Source organism: Watersipora subatra, chromosome 1, assembly GCF_963576615.1.
Source record: "Watersipora subatra chromosome 1, tzWatSuba1.1, whole genome shotgun sequence".
In the NCBI taxonomy this organism is placed as follows: domain Eukaryota; kingdom Metazoa; phylum Bryozoa; class Gymnolaemata; order Cheilostomatida; family Watersiporidae; genus Watersipora; species Watersipora subatra.
In genome coordinates, this window is record NC_088708.1 from 72,600,685 (window position 1) to 72,624,037 (window position 23,353).

The following is a 23,353-nucleotide window of genomic DNA, read 5'->3' on the forward strand; positions in this document are numbered from 1 at the left end:
GTTTATGTCCAACAGAATATAAAGTTTTTTTCAGGTTTCGATTCTAGATGTTACGCGCAACTTCTCATTTATGCACTGAATTGTCGCGATTAAGTTTTTTACATAAATACACAACAACCTAGTAGCTGCAAAGGTAAGCCCCCTGATAGCAAGGTACTGTATAGGTCTCTACACTGCAGGAATGATAGAACTACTTGACATACCATGACCAAAAAATATTTGACCGCAGCAACAATATCTCTATCAATGTATCTCAACAATATGTATCTCTACAATATCTCAACAATGTCTATCAATATAGACATTTCACAGTTCGCGATCAAGTAAAAGACAATGCAGACCTTGTTAGATAAAATATACTATTATTTATTGTCTACTATAACCCATTTGGTATATTCCAAGTGACAACTGAGGTAAAGAATCTAATAAAACTGACAATTAAACTCCTTCCAAGTCTCACCAGCCATAGCTGACTGCCACAGGTAATCCATTCAATATCTCCCATACAAGTTATTTCTATGACATATAAGAGTAAGGAATGCAACTAGATAATTCCTTGCGAAATGATGTGTCAGAGAGGATAGCGCTGAGCGACCAACTATATGTACAGAATTGCAGAACTGCTATCGCATCAGCTCTCAGTCGACACGATTTGGTGAGATGGGCTCATCGGAGGCCAAGCTGCTCGTCCGATGCGTTACTCTTTTATGAACTTCTTCGGCTGTAGGAATTGCATTTCCTGTAGATTCTGTGAGTAGAGTCTTTTCAGTTGGAGTCAGCGTTGGCTTGTGTCCGATCTTTGATTTAGTGACGTTGTAATCACCAGAATCGAAAAACTTTTGCTAAAAGAATGCAAAGGATGGTCATACAAAATCAATACCATATTAGAAAGACAACAAAAAATATTTAAAACAATCTAATTTTGCTTACAACTGTGTATCTTCCTGTGAGCTTTTGACAACCACTTAGGTTAAAGCTAGCACTTAAGCTTCCAGGCATAGTTTTTGTGTGCATGGTTATTGTGTTTCAATGTTTCCAAGACGCGCATCATGCGGGTTTGGAGTTGTCTGCAAGTTGCGCTACAGTGCGAATTAGGTGTTTCTATGGACATTTACATGATGCGGATTGAATCCGGCGCCTTGTTGAAGAAATGTAAGGAAATAATTAGGGACGCAGTTAGCAATGCAAACACTTGAAACTGGATCGAAACAAGACGAACGAAGTATTGAAAATGTTTAAAATTGAATCGCTGGCACGGTATTTCAATGCGTATCATTCACAAGGGTACTGTTTCCATTATTCGCAAACATGATGGATTCGATAAAGTTTTGCGAATCAGTAAACTCACTTAGTTTGCGGATTTATGTCGTTTCCATGACGTGATTAACTTACAGATTGGCTCATATTTGCGCATCATGCGCGTCATGGAAACATAGCGACAGACTTGCGCTGCTTTTGCCTAGATGATTAGCAGGTTTGATTTCACTGATTAGGCAATCCTATGAATAGGACAACTATGCAATGACACCATATGTACAAATATTGAATAAACAGTCAAATATAAAAAATAGCTAGTTTTTTTTAATTAATGAAGGATGCAAAATTGGCTTTACTCAAATTGGGAAGAGAAATGGGCAGCCATAAAACCTTCAGACATCGAATCCAAAAACTAGTTGACAAAGATTTAATGAAGAATACTTAGCTCTTCAGCAGTACTTGAGAATAAAATTAGCTATTATTACTCAAATAAGCAGACCTGAGGTGATAACTTGAAAAAAATTACGTTTGTCGCAACGTGAAAACTTGTTTACATTTGCATTTGTCAATTTGAGAACTTGCCGTTCTCTACTTCAAACGATGGAAATGGGAGGGCTGTTCAAATGCTGTCGACTCAATGTATTAAATGTTTGAAACTGAAGTTGGAAAATAATTGTCCAGTTTCACAATTCTTGATATTTTGCATGTGGTGCTTTTACAATTTTACTAATCTGATAAAAAAATTGATGGATGTTTTTTTAATTTGGTTGATTTTCAAGCTATTTCAAACGTAACATACTATTGCTCGTCAGAAAAATGAGTTATGGTCCCTCACAACATTAAGTTTTTCTTGTTGGACGAGTGAATAGTTGACTATATAACTAGAATGATAATAATATGCATTGTGATCTCTGTTTTATTCTTGCGTGAGCCGATGAATAAATAACATTTACTAAAATGACTAACCTAAAGTTGTCCATCCTGCACAGTTTCGCAAAATGCCTAGACCTTGCTACTGCTACACCGTTTTACCTACCAATTTTAAGAATGGCAAAGACTAGCATTGTAATACAATCTTTGGTATGCAAAATCACCATTTCGCTCACACGCTGCAGCTTAAAAGTTCTAGCTGACTGTGTATTACATTTAAACCATTGGTTAAGTACGGCATATGTACACACCGCGTTCTAATACTGACTCCATGTGTTTAATATTTCTCTGTTAAGGTGTAAATTTCAAGTGATTTTTATGTTTGAAATTTTACACTATCATAATTATACAAGCTTTTTGCCACAAGATATTTAATCTATTGAGATGTCTTATATTAGAGCATTATAGCTTGAATAGCTAATACAACGTCTTTTGGGTGAAGTACAATCAAGGTTGCAATAAAAGCTTTGTGACCCAACCATTATTCATCTCTCACATTATTACATAACTGCCCGACATTCTACAGTATAGTTTGTATATTTGATAATATTGTGGCACTATATTTAGCAAACCTCTCGCATCATAAATGAAATGCTCATAACAATTGGAGACGTTATTAGTAACTTTATAAACTAAAAAGTGTATCAACTTTAAAAGAGGCGGTACAGTCAATCTCACACAAAATAAAATTATGCTATTTAATCAAAATTAAAGAATAAAATAATTTATGCTCTTAGACTGAGTTTTTAAGGTGAAAGTGGATTAAAAGGTACCTTGTGAAGGCGCTTATGAAGAAGGGCAGATCCACCTCCGGGTGCTCTGTTTATTTGTGGGTATTTTGACTTCAGTATAGCTTCTTGTTGCTTCTCCATTTCCTTTGCATCCGACTACAAAGAATTAACAAATGGCCGTATGGTAAGGTAGCTTTATCTATACCTCATTTCAACTGAGAGGATTAGGCTGTCGTTCCTCCCTTCCAGTATAAGTAACAATTCACATAATTATATAGGTTAAAAATCTTAAGTCATGCATTAACTAGTGCAAGTTTACTCAACAAAAATACGTACGAAAAAATTTAGCAAACTGGCACATAAGTTGAGTTTTTCATTAGAAGGCGAGGTGATTATATAGTCATTTCAATTAAACAACCCTGTAAGGTAAAAACTGTAACTAAATACTTGTACAATATTACAGTTGTAGTCATAATTATGGACTGCTTTACACGAACACGTTATTAAATAACCATCTGTTAAGTACTTATGAAAGGATTAATATTATTAAATACCAACTGGTTGCTGAGGTTGTTTTACACATGAATGTTATTAAATATTAACTAATATTTGGCTTTTTAGCCTGGCTGCAGTGTTACATAGTGCTATCTGTACATGATAGGAAAATTTTTTTGAAAGTCCAGTTTATAAATTTGTTGATAAAATTGACCAAATTTAACATGATTTTGGAACATAGGTATACATGTAACTGTGTGAAAATAAATTTGTAGCCTTTGCAGTATAGAAAAAACCTTAAAATTTAGTTGGCCAGCTCTTTTTGTCACAACTATACCGCATCTTGGCATGATTGCAACCAAGCTGGAAAGCACTTCTTGGGATACAACATGAAAGTGACTGTATGAAGAGCTCTATCAGCCTTCTCTTTGTTGTTAGTTTGTCTTTGGCAATCAGTTAGTCAATTATATTCCCTAAACTAAGTTCTGAGTTAAGATTTAGGAACTGAGCACGCCAGCTGAGTAATCTCACATGGTGATCTTCCATTCATTTCTTGGCTTTCTTAGCGGTATGGCAAGGTGCATTATTCTGCCGATACAACCATGGAACAGTTTTTGGCAGATGGAAGCATTATCTTTTACTAACCGAAAAGCAACCCTAAACCATAACAGATTTCCCATTTTCATTACCGGACAGTACTTCATTTTTCTGCCGCTCGTTGATGAGAGGCTTTCTTCTGGCTTTGCAACCTCTCAAACAGTTGTCCTGCAAGACTTCTGATTGTAGAAAGCGCCAATCAGGTCCCAGTGGATCCTCTAAACTCTTTACTCAACCCAGGGCTAGGAAGATGGCATTCGGTCAAAGAAAGTCTTGACTAGCCTGTGAATGGCACACTGCGTGGCCCATGTTTTAGGACTTCTACTTTTACATTTTTCCAATCTTTCAGTTTGCTTTTAACGTTTGTGGTAGTCAAAACTTCATTCTTGGTGCAACCAAACTCTTTTGCAAAACCTCTTTGTGACATGGGAGTCTAAGGGCATGGCTATTGGATTAATTTTTTTAACTATAATGTTTAGTTAATTTTTGCCTGTAATCTGCCACCTGGGTCCGCGCTAAATATTAGCTTTTGCTAACACGCACATGGCCTCATCATCACCTTCTCTGGATGCTCGTTGTCTAGTTTTCATTTCTTTTATATATATTCATATATTAATGATGAAATAAAGCAAACAAACAAACATTCCTTGTCTGTGCAAGTGAATGATTGATCAATTCTCCTTGGACAGATGCGCAAGCATTTTGAAACATACTCAATTTGCAAATATCCACTTGACGTTTAACACCCAGCACCATGGCTTTGTGTGCTACCAAATGTACAGCATAACGCAACCATGAATGTCTTAATATATATGAAGAATCCTGGCCAAATGGGTAAAAAGATAGGAGCTTCTGCAAATCTATCCCACCAAAAGGGTACAATGGGATTACAGTGCCACCATGAAACTAGATTAACCTGATAGTATGAAATAGGAGCCTAATAAATAGATTATCTTTCTTGAGAATACCTATGGTGGCACACAGAGTGTCTACAAAACCTTATTCTGAAATTTGTATAGTATGTATGATGTGAAAGTGAGTTGGAAGAATGAGTCTGTATGGAGAAAGCGAGTTTACATGACTAAGAGTATGAAATCACTAGGTAGTCCCGTAATTATGATCACCGCTGTAAGTTTACATTAACTCTCAGAGGTCAGATCTCCAACTTAAGGCGGTTCTGCATCCACTTTAAACACAGATTCATGAGCGGAGTTACTGCAGACTTGACCATACCTGCTCTTGCCCGTTCGGTTTTAGACACACCCTCAATATTTTTGCACACACAACTGTCATGTGTTATCCACTTTTGCAGCCTAACAGCAAGTGTCGGAAAGTTCTGCAGACATGATTGGCTTATAAAATTGTATATTGATGTAGTTTGACCTCATGAGACTGTACACAAAGTGTTGATACAAAGCCCACATTTTTAAATGAAACTACACCATACAATTAATGAATATAATCATAGTGAGAAACATCTTAGACAGTCTATTTCCCACTGTTTTTTTATAGTTAGTCCATGTCATAAGAACTACTTTCGATAATGAACACGGCTAATGTAAGTAGAGGAGCTGATGGTCAAATCCAGACCATCAAAACAGCCAAACTTGTGAGTGTTGGGACATTGTGCTAGTCTAGTCTGTTGACAGCAGTTACTATGTTCAGCATTTATACAGAGCAAACTGAACAAGAAAACAGTAAGAAAAGACCAGTCTCTTGACATGTCTCCCTGGATACATTTGAGGATGGAAATCTTAAAAGCCCAACACCTCAAAAATAGCAGAAAGTTGTATCAACACTGAAATCTTGAATACTAAACTTCCAACATGTTAAGTGGTTAAGTATAACAACACTAGCTAAGCTAGATATTCACGTTTTAACTACAAAAACAAACCAATTCAGTAGTTAAAGTCATATATAAATACATGTTAGAAATATCTTGGATATACCGTTAGAGTCTAAATACATGTCAGAAATATCTTGGATATACCGTTAGAGTCTAAATACATGTCAGAAATATCTTGGATATACCGTTAGAGTCTAAATACATGTCAGAAATATCTTGGATATACCGTTAGAGTCTAAATACATGTCAGAAATATCTTGGATATACCGTTAGAGTCTAAATACATGTCAGAAATATATTGGATATACCGTTAGAGTCTAAATACATGTCAGAAATATCTTGGATATACCGTTAGAGTCTAAATACATGTCAGAAATATCTTGGATATACCGTTAGAGTCTAAATACATGTCAGAAATATCTTGGATATACCGTTAGAGTCTAAATACATGTCAGAAATATATTGGATATACCGTTAGAGTCTAAATACATGTCAGAAATATCTTGGATATACCGTTAGAGTCTAAATACATGTCAGAAATATCTTGGATATACCGTTAGAGTCTAAATACATGTCAGAAATATCTTGGATATACCGTTAGAGTCTAAATACATGTCAGAAATATATTGGATATACCGTTAGAGTCTAAATACATGTCAGAAATATATTGGATATACCGTTAGAGTCTAAATACATGTCAGAAATATATTGGATATACCGTTAGAGTCTAAATACATGTCAGAAATATCTTGGATATACCGTTAGAGTCTAAATACATGTCAGAAATATCTTGGATATACCGTTAGAGTCTAAATACATGTCAGAAGTATCTTGGATATACCGTTAGAGTCTAAATACATGTCAGAAATATCTTGGATATACCGTTAGAGTCTAAAAAAAAGAGAATTGAAAGATAAACAAGGACTAATACTCTTAAATACAGTGTTCAGCTTCTAATGAGAAAATGAACATATCTCTGTCAAGGATTGTCTTTTTTGAGAGACAGTGTTTGTGGAAACATTTTAGTCAACACAGTAAACTCATAGTCCAATGATAAACAGTTACCTAGTCTCGCTTTCTCGCTTACAAAGTTTCTTGCTTTAATGAAAATTGTTTTAGAATGCCTCTATCCACAATACAGTTAACATTTATTTATGACCATAGTTGGGATCAATTAAATTTATTTTATACATGACTAGAATGAAGACATGAAATCATGGACAATACAATAACTTGATGCCAAAAGAGACTTTTGAACAGTTGAATTGAAAATCCTCAGATGGCTGAAACTGAATACACAAAATGTCGCCAGTCGACAAAACTTTTAAACTAAGAATATTCAATTGAAAACTGCAGCCATTGCAATGATTTAGTTATTCATTACTAACAGCATAATTAAATAATTTAAATTATTGTTGTTTAAACAATAAAAACAAATATTGGTAGTTCTGGTAATTGGTAGTTGGTAATGTTGGTATAACGATATACTCGTTGTTCAAAAATAACTTTGTTATGGCATGCGACAGCAAGTGGCATCATCTTGTTGCCATAATGTACATTACTTGATTCATCAGCAAGGTATGTATGCTTATGTGGAATCCGATTTTCTCACAGATATGTTTGGTGACTTTTGATAAATTTTTTTATTGTACAGTGCAGCCTCAGGATACGATTATCCTGATATACAATTTATTTACCTTACAAAGTGGAACATGATGATTTTTTTCACCTCACCATACAAATCTTATTCCACCATACGAGTTCAACAGAATTTTTGCCCGAGTTCAAATTTGGCAATCGGTGTGCTTATTACGTACATCAAAATAGCAGGCACCAAAATGCTGTTGGCCAAAAAAATTTTCACAACGCCTGAAAGAGACACGATGACCAATTTCTCTCAGTTCAGCAATTTTTGTGTGTAAAACGGTAATATTTTCTCTTTAAAACCAGTAGCAAAAGTGGAGTTGTAATCCTTTTAAACATAAGGTCAGTGGTCAGACAACTGCCCTTAACCTGCTAACAAACATCCACATCATTACGAAACAGCATTGTTCCGGCTTTCTTGCTGAATTAGGTTGAAAAAGGTTTTAATGAGATCAGCTAAAGCTATATTGAAAGCGAATCCAGAAATTAATAGGTGGGAAAATTTTGATGATAGAAAATTGAAATTCAGTAAAATAGTTAAAAATACTTACTAAAACCTAAGGTTGACTTGCAACAAAATTCACATTACAGTTATTTGGTATCAAAAGATTCACCATGTCTTACTCTGCTGTGTTGTGGGTGCAAAATATGTGGAAATGTGATTACAAGCTCTTAAAAGTTCAAAAACAAACAATTAATCGCAGTTAATTACATTTGGTTATTTTTTTGTCACGTGATGTTCTCATGTAAATTGAAAGACCAATAAAAGGCTCAATATAAAACTTCTCGTAGCACTAGTTTATGACAAACACTTCAGATTTTACCGATGAGCCCGTACCAAATATAGACACTCGCTAGTTTACAGTTTTGTTTCGGCTTGGTCTAATCGTCTAGTCGTAATCTGATTATGTGACCCATACTTACTGCCAAACAGCGCGAATAATTTCTGCAGTATTTTTTGACTGTCACAGGTGACCAACAGGCTCGTCATTTTTATCAGAGGATGATATGCACTCTTTCGAGCTAAGGTTAAAAACTTAAACAAATTTTATGGTAGGTTTTGAAATATCAGAGCTCAATGTAACAGCATTACAATGATGATGAAATAGACGCGTAAGAACAATAGACATGGTTTTATTGAATGCGTGAAGTATATTTGAATGAGGTTGTGTGAAAGTGTAAACAGAAGCCATCTTGTACAACTACGTCCCATTTGAGCCGTTTTGGAAAGAGATTCTAATCTACAGCGGTCTTGTGATTATTGCGATTAACTGTTCGTTTTTAGCTTTTAAGAGCTTGTAATCACATTTCCACATATTTTGCCCCTACAACACAGCAGAGTAAGACATGGTAAATCTTTTGATACCGAATAACTGTAATGTGAATTTTGTTGCAAGTCAACCTCTAACTTTAAGTATGCGTTTAGTACGCTAAACTTACTTAGATTAAATTCCAAGTTTATGTTATACGTGCGTCTGTCTTGAAGCTAAGAACTCTCTACAGTATGTACTGCACATAGCAACGTTACATTTTAATACAGATCATAACAAAAAAAATACACTGATGCTACTGTTGGTAACTATAGTTACTAAGGTTAATATACTATTTTTTTCCTAATTTTTATTATGTACGGTACTTGTATAAAATTTTGATGATTGTTACCAGAGGATGTTTGTATTATACAATTACTATGATCACTATACCCCTCCAAACGATTTTTTCACTACATGATGCCAATGTTGGAACAGATGAAAATCGTATCCTGAGGGTGCACTGTACGATTAACATGGTTGGTTAAAATGTAGTAAAGGAAGTAAATGGAAGTAAATTACTAAAAGCACGCCTGAGCTACTAGAAAACATTTTTGCCTAGACAACCTCTAAAAGGATGTTTGCAGTTTGATGCGCCGTGAGAGATCCTGAAGTGTAGCAACTAAAAGCACAATTATTCCTAGCTGTGGCAAGGTGGATGCATGGTTTAGTGGCTTAAACCATAGCTGTCACGTACAACTTCTATCGTATTTACTAGGTAAATCAGACACGCTGATTCCGATTTTGTTCTCGAAATAAAGATTGGCCCACTAACTTTCAAAGTCATGAAGGCTTTTGTTAAAGCGTTTCAATATCCGTCTCGAAAACAACAGAATCGGCACATCAAGCTCCGCCCATAAATATGTGACATAGCCTAGCTTTTTAGGAACGGAAGTTGGGGATGTTTACTACGATTTAAAATGATAGAGATAGGTGTCTTAAAACCCATTATTATCTAAATTCAGTCTTCAAAATAATCTGTCTTTTATGAAAGGTAGATAAACTATTTAAAATTGTTCGCAGCTTGTTACAGGATGTTTAATAGGCTGAATGCCGAGAAAAATGAGCTCATAAAAGCGCGATAACAACGCCAGCTTGTGATAAAATCTTAAAGCCCAGATGTAAGAAAAGACACAGCTCTTATTATGGTAGATTAAAGGCGTGGTCACACGAGCACCGAACCGACACAGGATCGGTTCGGAGGCTGGTTCGGTTCGTGGCACATGTCACACGGCCACCGAAGTAACTTCGCTTCCTAGATACCATACGTATAGAGACAGGACACGGTTTCATTAGTAGTTTTTATGTATTTGAGTTAAATATTTCTATTGCAAACAAAAAACTTTGAGGAACAATTATAATTACACAACAGATTTATCAGAAGATCATTCAGCTGCTCAAAATAAATCACTCGATACCAAGATTTTGCCAACCCTTCCCATCAACATAACTATATTTTTTTATTAACATGAATGTTTTTCTATGCTGAGTACATAACAAACAAAAAAAGTCTTTATCATAGTACTGTGGTTTTACATAAATAAATCAGTCAACGATACTTAATCAGGATGAATATGACACATTACTTATTTTCTACACGAAAGAAAATCACAATTCCCTTACATTTATGCAAAACTGAAGTGCAACATCTTACATTCATGCAACACAATCACAAGTCCGAGTGAACCTTGTCGTAAATTGCTTCATGTTGTTTATTTAAGGAAATAAAAGTATCGTCCCATTTCTTTTTTAGCTTTACTCATGCGCACGTAAGGAAAAATGTGACGCGTGCTCGCTAGAATTCTAGAATTTTAACCAGCCAATAAGAGCAAGGGTTCGGCTGCGAAATTTCGAGCAGTGCCGAAATGGTTCGTTTCTGCCAGAAATGTCTTCGGCCGAACTTTCTACAGCTGAGAGCGACGTCGTTTTGCGTCATTTAGTTCGGTTCGGTGCTCGTGTGACCACGCCTTTAGACTAGCTTAGTTACTCAAATTTAGTGGGGAAAAAATTTAGCCAATAACAACTACATTACCTGCCAGTGTTAATAAGCTGTTTGACATTTAAACGAATGTGTAGCAAAAGAAGCAAGCGCTGTTTTTCAAAAATTTGTTTTAGCTATGCCTCAAACTTTCAAATATTTGAAATGACATCGCAAGCCAATTCAAGAATACATTGGCCGGACACACAGAAATAAACAAACACCTTCATTTAAAAGTTAGAATGGTAAATATACATGTGGATTAAAAATAAATTTTTGTGCAAAAACTTTTTTATTGACAGTTCAATGCCGGGCATTCACCTAGTATTTTACTATGTACAACCTCTTGCTGGTTTTTACCCTAGCTTCTTCTTCTTACTAAGTACAAACTCTTGCCGGTTTTTGCCCTAGCTTCTTCTTACTCTCATATAGTTGTAGGCTCTACATGGTTTTACTAAGTACAACCTCTTGCTGGTTTTTACCCTAGCTTCTTCTTGTTACTCTCATATAGTTGTAGGCCCTACATGGTTTTACTAAGTACAACCTCTTGCTGGTTTTTACCCTAGCTTCTTCTTGTTACTCTCATATAGTTGTAGGCCCTACATGGTTTTACTATGTACAACCTCTTGCTGGTTTTTACCCTAGCTTCTTCTTGTTACTCTCATATAGTTGTAGGCCCTACATGGTTTTACTATGTACAACCTCTTGCTGGTTTTTACCCTAGCTTCTTCTTGTTACTCTCAAATAGTTGTAGGCCCTACATGGTTTTACTATGTACAACCTCTTGCTGGTTTTTACCCTAGCTTCTTCTTGTTACTCTCATATAGTTGTAGGCCCTACATGGTTTTACTATGTACAACCTCTTGCTGGTTTTTACCCTAGCTTCTTCTTGTTACTCTCATATAGTTGTAGGCCCTACATGGTTTTACTATGTACAACCTCTTGCTGGTTTTTACCCTAGCTTCTTCTTGTTACTCTCATATAGTTGTAGGCCCTACATGGTTTTACATACTATTTTTAATAGTTGCTAAAACAACAAAAAATCTGACTTTGCTTATTTATCAGTGACATATACTACCCTGAACGCAGTGGAGGAGTAACTTGAGTCATGGATGATTTATAGGAAATAAGCAGTAAATCCAAATGTTTTGATGGTACCTTTATAATTTATGTATAATTAAAACAAAACAAACTTGTATAAACTCTGCAAGTTTGGAATGTATAACTACAATTTGAAAAGTGCTACGCGCTTCAAAAAAGTGGCAAATATTATTACCCCAGTGACTCCTACTAAACCGGAGTCATTATTCAACACAAAGCAATGAAGAAAATATTGATATACTTCACCACCAGTTTGCTAAGACAGCTTTGGGGTTGTTAGATACCAGAAATTTTGCTCTTGTAAAGATCGAGTCAATTTTTTTGTTTCTATAACTGCCACAAACATGGAATTTTACTTCATTGCGTGCAAAGCTCTAAAATAATGATGTGTCCACACACCAAACTCTATGCAACATTAATCCAAAAGTAAGTTTTATATTTTTAAGAACTACCTGAAAAATCATTTGGATATATATATACAGTTTTTATATAATATACAACAAAATATATAAAAAATAATATAACATCTTCAAAAATATGAATATTCAAACGTGCCAAAATTAAATGTTCAAGATGTAGGGTATGCTAAACGTTGAATAATTGTCGCCTGGCACGGAATGTTATCTGAATAAAAAACAACCGATTTTAAACGAGACTACATAAAATTACTAAGGTTAAAAGCAAAGTTGTTTAATGCAAGAAAGAAAAAACTCCCAATGATAGTCAACGTATCTGTGTACGTAGCTTATTGTAAAAACGACATAGCCTACGATAGATTTCGTATGGTACGTTGCACAGGAGACCATTTCAAAAAAATAAAAAAAATACGTAATTCATTACCTTATTCAGCATTCAGTAATGAATTACGTAAAATGATTACAGACTGTAGCTCGGTCTGTACAGACCGAACGATTTCCAGTTTAGACATATCACGGCAGTTATAGATTCCTATCTGCAGCGATGTATGTAAGTATGGGCATTCCTTTTAACGTATATGTACGCTATATTTTTAAGTTAGCACTTTAAGATCTTTACTTTCCAAATAAATATATAACCACATCTTGCAATTGCATCGTTTAAATTATCTGTGTATGAGAGAGGGATAAAAACAATGTGCACGTGGCTTGCATAGAAGACAGGTTGATTTACTTGAGTTAACTAATTTAATTTAAAATAACCCAATGCTACATACTTGCTCTGTAAGTTCCTGTTCAACTTCCATGTTAACATTTTCGTCGGACATTATGAAAAGTTTAGCAATGAACTTGAAAATCTTCTCTTGAAAATCGAAGGAATTCCTTACAATCGGTGTGACGAACAACTTGAATAGTCCAATCGGAGCGAGCTTCCGATTGTATTAGCGCAAAATCGCGACAATTATATTTAATGCGGGCCTATCGTCGATGGCCGCCGCCGTATACATCCGGTAGCGGCATTTGATCTAACTGAAATGTCGAACAATAATTCACTGTAACGCGGTTGGGTTGTAGTAATAGAACTAAACAAATGCGATGGTTACATTGTAAATGCGCATGTGGGATTGAAAAATGGCAGAATATGTATGAGAAGGCACCTGAAAGTAATGTTCTCAGCATTGTTATAATATCTTGCATGGTGCGTATATGAGTATTAAATGCTGTTATAGCTGAAAATCATGTTTTTGAAATAGCTGTATATTAGCAATGTTCCCACAAACGTAAATGTCAAGAGATTAGTTAATAGGTAGGAAACTTAGCAGTTACAATACATTCCTACAGCATATATTATCTCCCACTAACGGAAACAAGTATGCATCAACAACCATTGTTTACATGCTGCATACGTGTACAATATTCTTACCATTTGATTGTGGAGTTGGGAATTACTTACTCAGTCCATAGCAACACTATAGTAGGAACACAACTCCTATTCAGTCTATCCATTTATATAGAAGTAGCTTTATAGTTATATTCATTCCATGTCTAGCAACTAAGGAAGCAACATCATTTAATTGTATACTAATAGTTGATCGATCAACACGTATATTATATCATAATATCTTACGCCTAGACTGCTAATCTAACCCCAACCCAGTCTTTAGAGGGTTGGTTGGAGGTGTACGTTCAGTAGCGTATATATGAGGCATCGTTACATGCACTATAGCATTGGATTAGCCTTGTAGAACCGTAACCTGACCATCACTAGACTACCTCCCACCTATCAGCATCGACACTCACATAGACGGTGAATAACACTATAGCACCAGCTAACCAGAGTCCTCTGCACCTAACGACAAACACAACTGAAGTGAAGACTATCCATATATAAGGAGATTTGGACTCATACTAATACTGAAGGTAGATAGCTCATTTACAACAAAATAAGCTACAACAATGCTATGAGCCAAGGAAATAGCCGATAGCGTGCGATTAAAAAGAAGTTATATATTTTTTTCGTTTTCACGTTTAGTGCAACACCTCAATTATTTTTGAACTCATATCTTTATTTGCTGTGTGTATGCTAATAAAATTATTGACTTATAACACTATGGAGCTGAAATCAGGCATCTTTAGCAGCGACTATTGTATCTTGTGAAAAAACAAAGTTTAGGTCATATAGTCGTATAGGTCAAATTAAGCTCATAGTTATATCGTTTTTAATTTCACATAATTTTGTACAGTCACAGATTTAAACCCAGTCGTACTATTTTCCTAAACTGTTTCAGTAGTGTCTGGTTACCTGTTTATCACATTCGGATTATGTTAGTTTTGATTGGCTGCAAGCCCAGCCAACTTTTTTTAAATACCAATCTTGTAGTTTTAAATTTAATTTAGTCTGGTTGGCTGGATTTGAATATGTACCTGGCTGATGAGGGTAAAATTTAGCTCTATTAACTCAGGTCAAAACAAGGTATCTATTTATTGGTTATGGAAGTGTGAAAGACAAGCTAGAAGCAGCAACATACTTGTGTTTTAATTCTATTCATACTACAGTCATATTTTGACATACGAGCTTAATGCAATCTGGGACTGAGCGCGTATGTCGATTTACTCACATCTCAAGGCACTACATTATTTCCTATATATAAAATATCTAAGCACAAATTAACCCGTTAGCATACTTTGAAAAAAAAAACAGAATATTACGTTGAAAAACGTGCTTTTAATTGTTTTCATTCAGTGAATGCGTTAAAAAAGTAACAAATATTTATTTAGTTTTTATGATCTGCAATAAAATGTAACATCACTATGTACACTACCTATGGAATTTTACCTTGGAGACAGACGTGGATAACGGCCTTCTATGAGAGACTTGAGAGCAACGCATTTGGTGAACTAAATTTTTGTGACCCTAAAAGTAGAAACTTTGAATTTACCTTTAATGAATTTAGCTTATTAAGTACACTCTTGAAGCTAAGTTTTAATCTTTCATTACATTTACATTAATTTCGTCGTTTTATCTTTTTGGTATCCTTTTCCAGTTAATCACGTTTTGCACATTTTACTTCAACTTTTAGTATACCTTTTAAAAACTTTTTTCAACTGATTCGAGGAGAAAGATCGAGCGATGCTGTTCTCGAAAGTGATACAGATCTGTAATAGGCACAGGCACTATACTCGCCACACCCTATTCACCTAGACCTTCGTTCTAGTGCTACATATAGCTTGTTGTGTCAATTATTTCTCGGAAACTGTATGAGAAACAGAATATGTTTTGCAATTTTGTACCATATGACTATTATTTTTCACTGCAAATGAGTTTGGGTACATTATTCACCTATAATGTCTTGGTAACATAGCCTAAGGTCTTATGGGTAAATTCTCTTCAAACTGGTGTTTAGTATTTTTGAAACAAAAAACTTAGATGACACCCTCAATTTGAGTTTAGCAGAAAATTGGTCTCGGTTTCATTGACCAGAATGGTTGACGCGATTATTCTTTTACAAGGAATGAAATATGCACATTCTAAAGCAAGTTATTTGCAGAGGGAAGCTACCATGGTATGTTATTACATCAAAGATTTTTTAATTTGTCTCTAGCTGACGATGCTAAAGTCTTATGAAATTATTTCTTTGATTTATAGGTGCAGATGAGTTCCCCATGTACTTCTGGCTCCCCTTAGCATATTAAAAAATTATTAAATTAAAGGGGTTTGTAATCACTAGCTCAGTTGAATAATGTTAAACTGTCCTCATTCAAGCATTTATAAATACCGTCCTAAAAAGGTTTTTATAAATGCATGAAAATGCTGCATTCGCTCTTTTTCTTTCTTTCGAAATCTTGAAGAATTGAAAATACTATCTCTCAGTTGTAATGATTATATGTAATTATGACTTCCTGACCATGCTTAGTTTTATGCTCTAAAGTTGCATTCTCTTCACAGCTTCATTTTTCCGAACTGGTTCTACAAAACGATGTTGCTGTCTTTTATTTATTTTATGCTTTGTAATGCAATACTGTTTAAGTTTATCTGTTTGAAATGTGGATATTTATGGCTCCTATGCATTGTAGGTCTAGGAAAATCAAAGAATATGGCTACTTGCTCGGGCCTCTTGACTTTGTTACTCTTCATTTTCTCTGCTTTTACCGGACTTCTAATATTTGCAAGAGGTTTCTTGCTCAACCGAGTCGCTTTTACGAATGCCACACATAGCTCCTCATTGCCATCATACCCACAACAATATTCAAAGGCCATCGTGTTAGTTATAGATGCACTTAGATACGATTTTGTTGCTCCCCAGCCCAACTCCCATCTTGCATACCACAATAAGATGCCATTTGTGCAGAGTTTAATAAATGACTATCGGCATCAAACAAGACTCTATAAGTTCATTGCTGACCCTCCAACTACAACGATGCAAAGATTGAAGGGTCTCACCACAGGCAGCTTACCAACATTTGTTGATGCAGGTTTGAGCTTCGCTGTTTTAAACTGTTTGAACAGTTGAGATTGAAATAAGAGTTGATTTTTTATGAAGCGTTAGATATAATCTCACTCGGTAATAACATAAGCCTATGTTACTTAGTGAAGAACTTGATTATATCTTGCATGGCAATAATGTGTGTGTTGCAGGCTCAAATTTTGCCAGTTCTGAGATCAATGAAGACAATATTATCCAGCAATTGATAAACAATAACAAGTCTGTCGTGTTTATGGGTGATGACACCTGGGAAAGTCTTTTCCCTGGAAGGTAAAGTTTTCGTATATTATGATCCTTGATATGTAGTTTTGTGATTTGCTTTTCTCATCAATTGTTGGCAGAGCTAGAGTGATATACCTTATATTGCTGAGCTTAAAGGCAAAGATAAACTGTTATTAGCTTAGAATTCATTCTGGAATACTCCCTTTCAGTTGAATTAGGTGGTGGTGTTATATGCAAATGTTCATGATGACATTCAGCTGATATTATGTTAGCTTAAAAGAAATGCAAAATGTTCTTTTAGGAAAATTTTTTGGCAAGAATACCTCTAGAGAGTTCACACTTTGCATACATACACTTTTTATTTTTTCAGCATATTTATTTCGATTTTCTGTATTATTTCTCAGATTCTTGCGAAGTTATCCTTTTCCATCATTCAACGTATTCGATTTGCATACAGTGGATAGGGGTGTCAAGAAACACCTCCTACCAGAGATAAAAACAGAGGACTACTCTTTGCTCATTGGCCATTTCTTAGGGGTGGACCACTGTGGTCACCGGTACTCTCCAGACCACCCTGCAATGGCTAATAAGCTCACAGAGATGGATGATGTGATCAGGTAGGACTGTTCCATCATGTCCCTGTTTATCTGTATACTCGGTCTCCAAGCTTTCCTTAATCCTTATTTGGTCATTGCTATCAGTTCATGTATTCATTGTTTTCCTTAGATTTTACTCATTTTCCAACTCAGTTTGGTAACATGTGACATGTTTGGCAGGTCTGTCGTAGAGAATCTGGACAATGACACGATTCTCATTGCGCTTGGTGACCATGGTATGACCAAGACTGGTGACCACGGTGGAGATAGCCAGCCAGAGGTCAACTCAGCGCTTCTTCTCCACTCTATGCGACCGGAAGTTTGGTCAGAAGACCAAGTAAATCACACAATTATCTAAATCTTTTGGATCATCTCTTTGCTTACATTGCATCTATGATTTAAACTATCCATTCTGGATTGTTTTAGGTTTTGAAGCAAGTTTCACAGATTGACTTGGTCCCCACTCTCGCTCACTTACTAGGTGTTCCTGTGCCATACTCTAATCTCGGTGCTCTAATAACAGAGGTGGCATTTGAACATAAGGCTGTGGATGCTGATATGTTGCTCCTTAAGGCTCTTGCAGCCAATCAAAATCAGATATCAAATTATCTCTCGCATTACAATCAGGTAAAATAGGAGTTGTCTATTCTAGGTATAGGCAATTGATCAAAATATTAATCTGCATGAGTGTTAGTATAATCCCCGTAAAAATTGATTTATATGGGCTCATTGCATTATTCCTTTTATCAACATCACTTTCAATGCTTGTTGAATAATGCATAACTCAATAGTGCATTATTTAATAATGCATTACTCAATAATGCATTCGTCATTAGTGCATTAGTCAATTCTGCATTAATCAATAGTGCATAGTTCGTTAGTGCATTATTCACTAGCGTATTATTCACTAATACACTCTTTGTGTCTGCGGTTAATAATGTCATTTAAGGGCTCTCTGCACCTGAACACATTCACTCACTAAGATGCTAGCTCATATTCGTGAGCTGAATGTTATTGTAAATACAGAATTAAAATATTTCATAATGAGCTTCACTTTAGGTCATCAGTGAGAGAGTGCTGATGTTTGACTTGTATACGGATAAGACTGTTGATAGTTATAATGTGAAAAAGTTGTTAGCTGCTAGTCGATTAAGCTTGATTGTTTATGTTTTTTTGTTGACACTCGATAGTCATCATTCATAGATATCCAACGATCTGCCTGGACCAGAGATGGCGGTTTTGGATGAGATGGAAAGTAGCATGCAACCATCATCATCAGTCAGTAAACCAGCCAGGCTGAAGCAGGCAGACAGGTACTTGCGATATATGAAGAAGGCCAAAGAGATGTGCCAGAGGGTATGGGCCAAGTTTGACATTAACTTGATGCTGATTGGTTGTCTACAAGTACTGTATACAATACTTCTACACGCCATGTCACTCTGGGGTGTTACCCAGCCCTCCACAACTTACGAAGTGTGCCTGTGCCAACTTGCGTTGACTTTCACCTCATTGGTTGTCTCTTACTTAGCCACACCAGCTCTCTACAGCGCAATTATTCAAAGTTTCCTCTTTACGCTTTGTATCGTCATTTGCTTGTCCAGTAGGCAAAAAGTATGGGGAGCATCGCTTGCTGACCTGTTATCATTGGCGTGTCTTGCTGGTTTGTGTTTATGCTCGCTGTCTAATAGTCTGCTCGTCTATGAGGATAAGTGCTCACACTACCTGACACAGTCAGTCCTGTTACTTACCTGGCTGACCCATGTACTTACCATTATCAAGCGTGATCTACCAAAGGGAAAGGATCGTAATAAGTTGTCGACTTGTTTGGTCAAAGTGGGAAAGTCTAACTCTACATACTTGTTATTTAGCCTTAGCATTCTAGTCAGACTTGGACATGTATTCGGGGCATGCAGAGAAGAACAGGAAGGCTGCGAGGTCTCTCTATTCTTCACACCTCTCTCCAGCCTGCACGGAGAACTTGGAACATATAAAAGTATACGCTTTTGGTTGATGTCAGTTCCAGCGGTAGTGCTGCCTGTAGCTGCTGTACGGAGAGTGCTGACTGTACGAGGGCATTTAAATGGGCGATCTCCTCTCACTCTTGCTGCCACCTATGCACTTCCAATCATCTCTCTCCTAGTCGTTTTTGATTGGGCTGCTGGGAACGCCATAGCTCTTCAGGTCTGGCAGCGTACGCTGTTTGCACGCGCTGTTTATTTTATTGTTATTGGAACTGTAATTCTAGCATTTAGTTGGCCTAAGGCTATATACAGTCTTTCAAACAGCTCAAGGACAATTGAATATGATGGTTCTGTCTCCTCGCTCTATAACTACCTCAAAAGGAGCCTGGAAAGCAAGGCTTCCGAGAACTCACATCCCTTGGTTTATGGACTCGGCACTATTTATAGCGCTGTTTATATCATTATGGCTACTACTTTAGCCTTAGTTCTTCTTATGATCGCTGGTGACGGGATGGCCTGCTCTCTCACATTTCTTTTTTGTACACTTCTTCTCTATTTGGATCTCCATCAATCTGTCATAAAGCAACAGAGTAAGTGTCTTGCTATTGGTCAATATAATTGAAGTCATTAACTTTTTACATTCCTGAACTACTGTTTTACATGAAAAACAAAATTATTATTATTTGATGTTCCAAATTTATTGTAGTTGTGTATTAGTATGCTTTTGGCCGGCTTATTAATCAATTCTCGAAACTCTGGCTTTGACAGATTTTTCTAGTCTAACAGCAAACCATTATATTCATCTGATTAAAATTGCTTCTCTGTTACTTTAGTCACAATGTGAATAATACTTGTTGTGCATAATCTTTCATCTAGTTGATAGCTCGATATCTAGCGCCCTCTGTTGGTACCTCATCGCCAAGTACTTCTTTTACGCGACGGGGCAGCAGCAGACTATCACGAGCATCCGATGGGACGCTGCTTTTCATGGTTTCGCTCAGGATCACTCCAGTCATATAGTCCCTGCTGTAAGCTTTCATCTTACTAATACCGCACTGTCTAGCATCTGCTTTGCATGTATCCATGTACGTGTAGTTCCTTTTCTTCAAAGGGATTCAAGGCCTTGTTTATAATGTGTCAGAGATTTTAATACTATTATCAGCAGTTATCATTATTATTGTTGTTAGTATTATTACTGTGGCTAGATTTGTTTGTTTCAGTCAATGCATTTTACATGATTCTTAAAACTTATTCAGCATTTGTCACATGACTTTTCATTACAGCCTCCTTCAAATAGGTTGCATCTAAGCTCAAGATTTTCAGGTTGTATTTTTCAGATTTTACTATTTGCCAGCACCTTCTCTAGTCAGATACTCTGTAGTCTGCTTCTCCCCATGTTGCTCATCGTCACCGAATCCCCTCAGTCTATAGTTCGGAGTCTCCAGGTTTGTCCACCTCGTTCAATCTCTGGTCTAGGGGAGATAACTCTCATTGAGCAGGAGCCTGAGACCAGACAGAGGCTTTTACGTTTATTCATTGTCTACCTCCTCTCTCACCTGTGCAAGGTAAGTTACTCGGTTAGAGTCAACATACATGTAAGTTGTTATAATGTCCGCTACTCGAAGCGTATAACTATTATGCAGCAGAAAATGGAACGTTTAAGGTTGACTGGCAACAAAATTCACATTACAGTTATTTGGTATCAAAAGGTTCACCATGTTTTACTCTGCTGTGTTGTAAGTTCAAAATATGCGGAAATTGATTACAAACTCTTAAAAGCTCAAAAATAAACAGTTAAAAAAGGGTCGTAGGTTAGAATCCCTTTATTTTGATGACATACTCAACTCAACATGGTTATTGTTTTGACGTGATATTATCACGCGAAATGAAAGGCCAATAAAAGGCTCAATAAATGGTTCCATATAACACTTCTAGTAGCACTAATTTATGACAAACACTTCGGGTTCTACCGGAAAATTTAAATTAAAAAAATTATTAAATATAGATGCACGCCACTTTACAGTTTCGTTTCAGCTTGGTCTTATCAACTAGTCATAATCTGATCACGTGACCCATATTTTCTGACAAATGGTGCGAACGACTTCTGCAGCATTTTTCGACCATCACAGGTGACCAACAGGCTCCTCATGTTTATCAGAAGATGATATGCACCTTCTCGAGCTGAGGTTAAAGAATTAATTAATTTTTGGATTAGGTTTTGAGATATCGGTGCTCAAAGTGACAGCATTACAATGATGATGAAATAGATGCATAAGGACAATAGACATGGTTTTATTGAATGTGTGAAGTATATTTGTGAAAATATTTCAACGATTGAGGTTGCATGAAAGTGTAAACAGAAGCACATCGTGTTCAACTACGTCGCATTTGAGCCATTTTTGAGAGAGATTCCAACCTACGGCATTTTCGTGATGGCTGGGATTAACTGTTCGTTTTTAAACTTTTAAGAGCTTGTAATCACATTCCCACATATTTTGAACCTACAACATAGCAGAGTAAGACATGATGAGCTTTTTGATACCAAATAACTGTAATGTAAATTTGTTGCAAACCAACCTTTAAGGTGCATTTACTCCAGAATAATTTATGGGAGTTGCTTCCACACTGAAAAAGTCGGTTTGGTGTAAAATGAAAAATGGTTGTAAAATGGCTGTCTCATTCACCAACATGAGGTCGGTGAAATGCTGCATGTCTGTTTGTCCATATTTGACGGCTGTCATCGATGGAGTACAGCATCAATGACATATCATATTGACCAATCATCTCTTGACCAATCATATCTTGACCAATCATATCTTGACCAATCATATATTGACCAATCATATCTTGACCAATCATATTTTGACCAATCATATCTTGCAATGTTACTAGCACCGAAAATGCAAGCAAATGGAGTAGTTAGATACCGATGTTGTATTTCATTGTCTAAAAAGGTAGCCAATGTATAGTCATAGTTTGAGTTAGTTTCACGTAATGTCTTTGCAAAAATATGTTTTAAATCTAAACAAATGAAAAGCCGTTTCAGCTCCAACTCTCTTGACGGAAACACAACTCCAACAAATTGTCCTGGTCTAAACACACATTCACTGTTGAGAAGATGATGAGATGCTAACATAACTAACATTCTCTGATGGAATTTACCTTATATTAACACTCTACTTTTTAATGCAGACATTTCTGCTATGAAAAACTCGTTAGCACAGACTGATGTTTCTCTTATAGAGTTTTGCGTCTCTTGGTGCTGCGGTTCTGCTCCGGAGGCACCTGATGGTCTGGAAGATCTTTGCACCTGCATTTATATACGAAGGAGCATCTTTCATAGTGACAAGCCTTGCCTGTATCTTATCATATATGCTATTCATGAGAATCACCCGCTCGCTTCAGACCTACCTTAGCAAGTTTAGTCTTGTCCATTCCGACTAGCTTTTTCATTTCTGATTAAAGATATTTCTTGTATACTTTTGTAAAGTATCATCTTTGCACCTGTAGAGTGCCAATTTTTGTTTTTTATGAGCGATATAGTCAGTTATCGTATTTTGTCTTGTGGAGTTGGCAGATGGTTGTATGATATGATATACATATGATAATTTGAGCCACTGTCAGCACTTATATTGCTTGTTGCTGTGTAGACTTTCAGCTCGCTGCCATGAGCTACTGTTTATTCGTATAGTATGTCTACTGTTATATATATATAAATCGAAGTTTCTGTCAACTGTATGACCAATTAAGCAGTGATTAATATATAGCAACTGAAAAACAATTTC

The 23,353-nt window shown here is 36.1% G+C and overlaps 2 protein-coding genes across 3 annotated transcripts in view; one reads left to right on the top strand and one right to left on the bottom strand.

Moving 5' to 3' along the window:
* Positions 1-350: 350 nt before the first annotated feature.
* LOC137386065 (cAMP-regulated phosphoprotein 19-like) overlaps positions 351-23,353 on the bottom strand; it is a 249,677-nt gene continuing 226,674 nt past the window's right edge. Inside the window, exons 2-4 of one of the 2 annotated variants that reach the window (XM_068072736.1) lie at positions 13,082-13,151; positions 2,961-3,074; positions 351-842 (exon numbers count right to left, since the gene is read on the bottom strand). In XM_068072736.1, the coding sequence (XP_067928837.1) occupies positions 639-842; positions 2,961-3,074; positions 13,082-13,132 (369 nt within the window). In that variant the 5' untranslated portion in view covers positions 13,133-13,151 and the 3' untranslated portion in view covers positions 351-638. Of the gene's footprint in view, positions 843-2,960; positions 3,075-13,081; positions 13,204-23,353 lie in introns of those variants that run through there. The other variant, XM_068072735.1, reaches the window with a different exon arrangement.
* LOC137391271 (GPI ethanolamine phosphate transferase 3-like) lies at positions 16,640-20,934 on the top strand. The gene is made up of 8 exons (XM_068077692.1): positions 16,640-16,778; positions 16,942-17,059; positions 17,416-17,628; positions 17,788-17,944; positions 18,034-18,234; positions 18,811-20,158; positions 20,445-20,596; positions 20,923-20,934. The coding sequence occupies exons 1-8, from the start codon at positions 16,640-16,642 to the stop codon at positions 20,932-20,934; spliced, it is 2,340 nt and encodes a 779-aa protein (XP_067933793.1).

Excerpts from the sequence above, each read along its gene's own strand:
- LOC137391271 (XM_068077692.1), top strand. The coding sequence starts at position 16,640 with ATGCCATTTGTGCAGAGTTTAATAAATGACTATCGGCATCAAACAAGA. Across the intron at positions 18,235-18,810 it reads ATCTCTCGCATTACAATCAG|ATATCCAACGATCTGCCTGG; the intron begins GTAAAATAGGAG and ends CATCATTCATAG. Across the intron at positions 20,159-20,444 it reads ATCTGTCATAAAGCAACAGA|TTGATAGCTCGATATCTAGC; the intron begins GTAAGTGTCTTG and ends TCTTTCATCTAG.